General features: G+C 45.1%; 1 protein-coding gene across 1 annotated transcript; it reads right to left on the bottom strand.

The window, feature by feature from the left end:
• Positions 1-6,367: 6,367 nt before the first annotated feature.
• Positions 6,368-7,158, bottom strand: LOC144328083 (putative CENPB DNA-binding domain-containing protein 1). The gene has a single exon (XM_077930835.1). The coding sequence runs from the start codon at positions 6,888-6,890 to the stop codon at positions 6,465-6,467; it is 426 nt and encodes a 141-aa protein (XP_077786961.1). The 5' UTR covers positions 6,891-7,158; the 3' UTR covers positions 6,368-6,464.
• Between the last annotated feature and the right edge of the window lie 491 nt (positions 7,159-7,649).

Here is a 7,649-nt window from a genome sequence, read left to right as displayed (position 1 = left end):
CATCTGCCATTCTTCCACGGTGGGTAGTTCTTCTGTCTTCCAATACTTTGCGATAAGTATTCTTGCTGCTGTTGTAGCATACATAAAAAAGGTCCTGTCCTTCTTTGACACCAATTGGCCGACCATACCCAGGAGAAAGGCCTCTGGTTTCTTTAAGAAGGTATATTTAAATACCTTTTTCATTTCATTATAAATCTTCTCCCAGAAAGCCTTAATCCTTGGGCACGTCCACCAGAGGTGAAAGAATGTACCTTCAGTCTCATCCCTGTGCTTTCCAGCTCCACTGCAGACTTCCCCACATGGGGTAAGAACCCAGATAAGGCAGGGTTTGGCAATCACTGGGGAATTCTAAGCACATTCAGCTGAAGAATCTCCCATCTGGTTTTTCCTCTCGAGTCAGGAGGCTTTGAAGTGGAGCCAGTGCATGTGGAGATGTTGGGGTCTGGACTTAGAATCATAGAATCATAGAATCATAGAGTTGGAAGAGACCACAAGGGCCATCGAGTCCAACCCCCTGCCAAGCAGGAAACACCATCAGAGCACTCCTGACATATGGTTGTCAAGCCTCTGCTTAAAGACCTCCAAAGAAGGAGACTCCACCACACTCCTTGGCAGCAAATTCCACTGTCGAACAGCTTACTGTCAGGAAGTTCTTCCTAATGTTTAGGTGGAATCTTCTTTCTTGTAGTTTGGATCCATTGCTCCGTGTCCGCTTCTCTGGAGCAGCAGAAAACAGCCTTTTTCCCTCCTCCATATGACATCCTTTTATATATTTGAACATGGCTATCATATCACCCCTTAACCTCCTCTTCTCCAGGCTAAACATGCCCAGCTCCCTTAGCCGTTCCTCATAAGGCATCATTTCCAGGCCTTTGACCATTTTGGTTGCCCTCCTCTGGACACGTTCCAGTTTGTCAGTGTCCTTCTTGAACTGTGGTGCCCAGAACTGGACACAGTACTCCAGGTGAGGTCTGACCAGAGCAGAATACAGTGGCACTATTACTTCCCTTGATCTAGATGCTATACTCCTATTGATGAGGCCCAGAATTGCATTGGCTTTTTTAGCTGCCGCGTCACACTGTTGGCTCATGTCAAGTTTGTGGTCAACCAAGACTCCTAGATCCTTTTCACATGTACTGCTCTCAAGCCAGGTGTCACCCATCTTGTATTTGTGCCTCTCATTTTTTTTTCCCCAAGTGCAATACTTTACATTTCTCCCTGTTAAAATTCATCTTGTTTGTTTTGGCCCAGTTCTCTAATCTGTCAAGGTCGTTTTGAAGTGTGATCCTGTCCTCTGGGGTGTTAGCCACCCCTCCCAATTTGGTGTCATCTGCAAATTTGATCAGGATGCCCTTGAGTCCATCATCCAAGTCGTTGATAAAGATGTTGAATAAGACCGGGCCCAAGACAGAACCCTGTGGCACCCCACTAGTCACTCTTCTCCAGGATGAAGAGGAACCATTGATGAGCACCCTTTGGGTTCGGTCAGTCAGCCAGTTACAAATCCACTGAGTGGTAGCATAGTCAAGACCGCATTTTACCAGCTTCTTTACAAGAATATCATGGGGCACCTTGTCAAATGCCTTGCTGAAATCAAGGTAGACTACATCCACTGCGTTCCCTTCATCTACCAGGCTTGTAATTCTGTCAAAAAACGAGATCAGGTTAGTCTGACATGACTTATTTTTCAGAAATCCATGCTGACTATTGGTGATCACAGCATTCCTTTCTAGGTGCTCACAGACTGTTTGCTTAATGATCTGCTCCAGAATCTTCCCTGGTATTGATGTCAGACTGACTGGGCGGTAATTATTTGGGTCCTTTCTTTTCCCCTTTTTGAAAATAGGGACAACATTTGCCCTCCTCCAGTCTGCCGGGACTTCGCCTGTTCTCCAGGAATTCTCAAAGATGACTGCCAGTGGTTCTGAAATCACATCTGCCAGTTCTTTTAATACTCTTGGATGCAGTTCATCTGGCCCTGGAGACTTGAATACATCTAGACTAGCCAAGTATTCTTGTACTATCTCCTTAGTTATTCTGGGCTGTGTTTCCTCTGCTGAATCATTTGCTCCAAATTCTTCAGGTCGGGCATTGTTTTCTTTATCGGAGAAGACTGAGGCAAAGAAGGCATTGAGGAGTTCAGCCCTTTCTGTGTCCCCTGTTTGCATTTCACCATCTTCTCCTCTGAGTGACCCCACGGTTTCTTTGTTCTTCCTTTTGCTACGAACATACCCATAAAAGCCTTTTTTGTTGCTTTTAACCTCTCTAGCAAGCCTGAGTTCATTTTGTGCTTTAGCTTTTCTGACTTTGTGTCTACACGTGCTGGCTATTTGTTTGAATTCCTCTTTGGTGGTTTCCCCCCTTTTCCATTTTTTGTACACATCCTTTTTTAATCTTAACTCAGTTAAAAGTTCTTTAGATAGCTTCTTTAGGCACCTGGCTTCTTTAGGCACCTTCCATGTTTCCGTCTCATTGGTATTGCCTGAAGTTGTGCTTTTACTATCTCCCTCTTAACAAACTCCCAGCCATCTTGAACTCCCTTTCAATAGATACAAGTCCTGGGGACTTGTATGTATGTCCCCATTCTTCTTTTGCCTGTACTGACTGGGTGCTGTGCTGCCCTTTTTTGTGTGACATCCAAGACTTGCTTCAGTAGAAATCCAGTTCTCCCGCCCTCAAATCCATTTCACACTATAGTACTCATTTGAAATGAGGGCCAGCCAATGCATACTGATTTTTTAAAAAGGGACTCCCACTTAAATGGCAACCTACATTTGGGGAAGGACAGCAACTCAATGATAGAGCACCTGCTCTGTGTACAAAATGTTCCAGGTTCTGTCCCCAATGCATCTCTGGGTAGGGCTGGGAGATGCACCCTGTTTGAAACCCCGGAGAGTGTAGACAGTACTGTGCTGGCAGGACCAATGGGTTTTGGATTAGACTGGACAAGACTTGGGAGTGGTGGGAATTGTACAAAACCCAACAGACTGTCTTTGCAAACTGCAGATTGATGTTTGTTCCAATTCAGTGGTAAACAGCAGGTTTTCCCAGGAAAACTGAAGGGCAAATGGAAAATTGCTCAGACCCATGCCTAAAAAGTGCAGACAAGTGGAAAACCTCTTGAACCAGTGCTTTCTGAGCACAGGACAAGCAGCAGTGTGGATGAGCCCTCATTAACCTCACCTTCCCAGGATTTAAGAGGAATAGCGCAGGCCTTGATAACTCCTGGAGTGGATAACTTCCTCCACTTGCAGTTCCTTAGTGTGATTTGGTAGAAGGCAGATTTCTGTGTGTGGTAGCATCAGCTCTAAATGTTGCATGCACCTTTGTGATGGCTTTTCCACAAGAAGCACAGGAATAGCAGCTGGGAAATGGCCAGGCTGTGCATTTCTCTGTTCACCATTGACAGATTATCATGCCATTTTAACTTGGGTGTCATTTTTGTGCCAAAGCTTAGCAAGTGCGATGGGATTCAGCTCTGAGTGTGTTGGAATAAGAGACCTCAACTGGCTGACCTGGCTTGTTTTTTGTCCTTCTATATAACCTGCCCAATAATATGGGGGGGGGAGCAATCCAGGAAATGAGCAATTTAAGATCTCAGCTGAGACTAGTCAAGTTTGTGTGTTTTTGTTTCCAAGCAATGCTCATGTAATATTTATCTCAAGGCACTTTTCCAAAGGCCATGAAAGTACAACTTAAAAATTAGCTATATATTTCTACACAATTTTCATTTCAGTGATGCCAAGATTATTTCCATTTTAAAATTTATACCTGCATTTCTTCCAAAACAGCACCTCAGAGCAGGTAATAATAATAAAAAAACATTAAAATATGCTAGCAATTATTTAACTAAGTAGTACAGGGAAAAAGTTTAGTCTCTTGATAGGGATATCACATTCAAGCAAATCAGAGGTCTAGCTTCCCCCCTCCACCCTCCCAGCAGATGTTCAGAGAACTCTCCCAAACACTTCCATTAAACATTTCCCAAATTTGATGAGGACAGTGGAAGTCCCAGGGCTTCATTTATTTATTTTTTAAAATGCCACTCAGTATCCAACCCCCATTAGTTTGGATCCAACTAAGTCATACTCAGAGTAGACACATTTTACCTAATGTGATTCATTTCAATGGGTCTGCGCTGGATATGACTTAGTTAGATACAACCCTTTGTTCCACATCTTGTCTCTTCCTCACTGGCATCCCTGCTTTCTCCAATTCACAGGTTCCCCCTTCTGGGACTGAGCCCCTGCTTGGAGATCTGAAGAAGTTGTTGTTTGAATTAGTGTAATGTGCTGTATGTGGAGCTGCCCTTGAAGATGCCTCAAAAATTTCAACAGGTCCAAAATACAGTGGCCAGATGACTGGAGTTACTTTTAGAATTTACATAACCCCCACTGATATAACTGGGACCCAATGGTGAAGGATGTGCCTTTTCGGTAGTGGCACCCACCCTGTGGAACACCCTCCCATCAGATGTCAATTAGATGACCTTTAGAAGGCATCTGAAGGCAGCCCAGTATAGGGAAGCCTTTTAATGTGTAATGTTTTATTATCATAGAATTTTAGAGTTGGAAGGGACCCCGGGGTCATCTAGTCCAACCTGTGCAATGCAGGAATCTCAGCTAAAGCACAGATGACAGATGCTTTGATATATGTTGGAAGTTGCCCAGAGTGGCTGGGGCAAGCCAGTCAGATAGGTGGGTTACAAATATTTACTACTACTACTACGTATTATTATTATTACCCTCTTTCCCACCATGCCATGGCTTGTGCTTCAAAACCTCATGAGTGGGCTAGCCCTGCTTACAATGGTTTGATATCCTGTCCCTCCCAAAGAAAACCATAAGTGGTTTGTGTTTACACTAATCCAATTTGGGTAATTCAAGACTCCTTATCAGGTTCTGCAAAAACACTGCATGTCTGCTTCCATACTTGTTGTGTGCCATTTCTAAAAGTCATGGTATCCAGTGGCATAGTCCAAAGAGAACAAGTTTTTCTATTTTAATTAATGTGGAATAGAACTAAAATGGATTTTAATGTTTTTTGAATGCATGAACATACAATGTTGGTATTGAATTGCAGTGTGGACACTTTGTCAAGAGCAACACCCTGCTAATTATTTAGTTTAGTTTTATTTGATTTGATTTTTATTAATTTGTTACATTTATATACCATATGTTCCTCCAAAGTACTCAAGGTGGGATACAGTGGTGCCCCGCAAGACGAATGCCTCGCAAGACGAAAAACTCGCTAGACGAAAGGGTTTTCCGTTTTTCGAGCTGCTTCGCAAGACGAATTTCCCTATGGGCTTGCTTCGCAAGACGAAAAAAAATCTGGGTTTGAATTTCTGTGTGGTGGGTGGCTGGGGGAACAGGTGGGGAGGGGTTTGCAAGAATCTGGAAGCTTGTGTGGTTTTTTCCCTGCATTTTTATGATTTTCTGTGACCATTGGGCCACTCTGCTGTTTTTTTAAAAAAATTCTGGATTTGAATTTCTGTGTGCTGGGTGGCTGGGGGAACAGTTGGGGAGGGGTTTGCAACAGTTGGGGAGGGGCTGGGGGAACAGTTGGGGAGGGGCTGGGGGAGCTTTTCAGGCGATGCTTCGAGGTGACTGATTGCACCACCATCACCCTGCGGGAATTCTGGAAGGACCACTTCGACATCGTCACCTGCTTGAAGATGATCACCACGGCCTGGAACAGGATCAGCCAGAGAAATTTGAATTGCGCTTGGCGCAGCCTGTGGCCGGACTGTGTGGCACCAAGTGACTCTGATGCACCAGAGTCAACAGTGGTGCAGGACATTGTTGCCTTGGGGAGGACCATGGGCCTGGAGGTCACAGAGGAGGACATCAGCGAGCTGGTGGAGGAGCACGACCACGAGCTGACCACCCAGGAGCTGGTCGAACTGCAGGCAGAGGCTGCGCAGGAGCAGGCCTCGGTGGAAGAGGAGGAAGCAACTGAGGAACGGCTGTCCTCCAAAGAACTGAGGGACATTTGCCTGAAGTGGAAGGATGTGCAGGCTTTTGCACAGCGGCACCACCCTGACAAGCACGTGGCACATGACCTTGTGAACACTTTTGATACGAGGGTCATGTCGCCTTTCAGGGAGGTGCTGAAAAGGCGGATGAAGCAGCAGACCATGGACAGGTTCTTCAGCAAGAAGCAAAGAGTGGAAGAGGAACCTTCTTCGAGTTGGTCCCCAGAGTCTTAGAAAATGTACTGTACACTTTGTTGATTTTTAAATGTTTTTCTGTCATGTTTAGAAACTTAATTTATTGTTCCTTCAATTTTTGAAATGCTCTTTACAGTATGTGTGACTTTAAAGAGCACTTAATAAACTCTTGTTGTACCAAATTTGGCTTTGTTTGGACTTTATTTGACCATAGGAACGCATTACAGTGGTGCCTCGCAAGACGAAATTAATTCGTTCTGCGAGTTTTTTTCGTTCTGCGAGTTTCTTGCCTTCAACGGTCAAACCAGCCTCTGCTTGCCTTGAAGACTTCTGGCTCGCCTGAGGTTCCTGGCTGTTCCCGGATGAGGTCAGCGTGCAAGGCCTTGGCCTTCTCACAAATGACGGCCTCAGTCACTGTGTCCCCTGCACGCTGCTTCTCTTCCAACCAGATGAGCAGCAACTTCTTGACCTCCTCCAGAACAGCTGGGCGGTTCTTCACGATCCTGGTGACTCCCTTGGCTGCATCAGTCGCAAGGATCTTCTCCCTCATCTTCAGGATGGTGCCGATGGTCGATGGGTTCCTGCTGTACTCCCTGGTGAGGTCTGCCACACGCATTCCACCGTCGTGCTTCCAGATGATCTCCTTCTTCATTTCCAGCGTCACCTTCTCCTTCTTCCTCTCGCCAGCCTCCGCAGCAGCAGTCTTCTTGGGTCCCATGGCAGCACAGCTCCTCCCTTCGTAAACTCAGAAAAAGAAAAAAAAAACCAGCAATTCAAACCCAGAACCAAGTCCTTGGATTCCAAACACCCAACCCAAAATCCAAAAAAAAACCCAAAAAGTTTTAGAAGTTTAACTTACGAAATGGCTGCAAATCACCAAAGTCTTCAAAATCCTCAAATGGCTGCAAAAGAAGTTTTGGAAAAGCTTTAAAAATCACCAAAGTCTTCAAAAACCTCAACTGTTCCCCCAGCCACCCACCCACCACACAGAAATTGCAAATCCCTCCCCAACTGTTCCCCCAGCCCCTCCCCAACTGTTGCAAACCCCTCCCCAACTGTTCCCCCAGCCAGCCAGCACAGCACACAGAAATTCAAAACCCACAAATTTTTTTTAAAAAAAAACATGGCCCAATGGTCACAGAAAACCATAAAAATTCAAAAAAAAACCCCACATAAGCTCCCAGATCCTTGCAAACCCCTCCTCAACTGTTCCCCCAGCCAGCCAGCACACAGAAATTCAAAACCCACAATTTTTTTTTTTTAAAAACAACATGGCCCAATGGTCACAGAAAATCATAAAAATTCAAAAAAACAAAACAAAACAAAACAAAACCACCACACAAGCTTCCAGATTCTTGCAAACCCCTCCCCAACTGTTTCCCCACCCAGCCAGCACACAGAAATTCAAAACCCAGATTTTTTTGGACCCTCGTACCTACGGGACCGCCTCTCCTGGTATGCCCCACAGAGAAACCTA

The sequence above is a fragment of the Podarcis muralis genome, chromosome 6, assembly GCF_964188315.1.
Source record: "Podarcis muralis chromosome 6, rPodMur119.hap1.1, whole genome shotgun sequence".
In the NCBI taxonomy this organism is placed as follows: domain Eukaryota; kingdom Metazoa; phylum Chordata; class Lepidosauria; order Squamata; family Lacertidae; genus Podarcis; species Podarcis muralis.
The sequence above is the reverse complement of the archived record's forward strand: the minus strand, read 5'-3'. Positions and strand labels throughout refer to the sequence as shown.

What these genes read in the sequence shown, in the direction of transcription:
- LOC144328083 (XM_077930835.1), bottom strand. Translation starts at nt 6,890, where the DNA reads ATGGGACCCAAGAAGACTGCTGCTGCGGAGGCTGGCGAGAGGAAGAAG.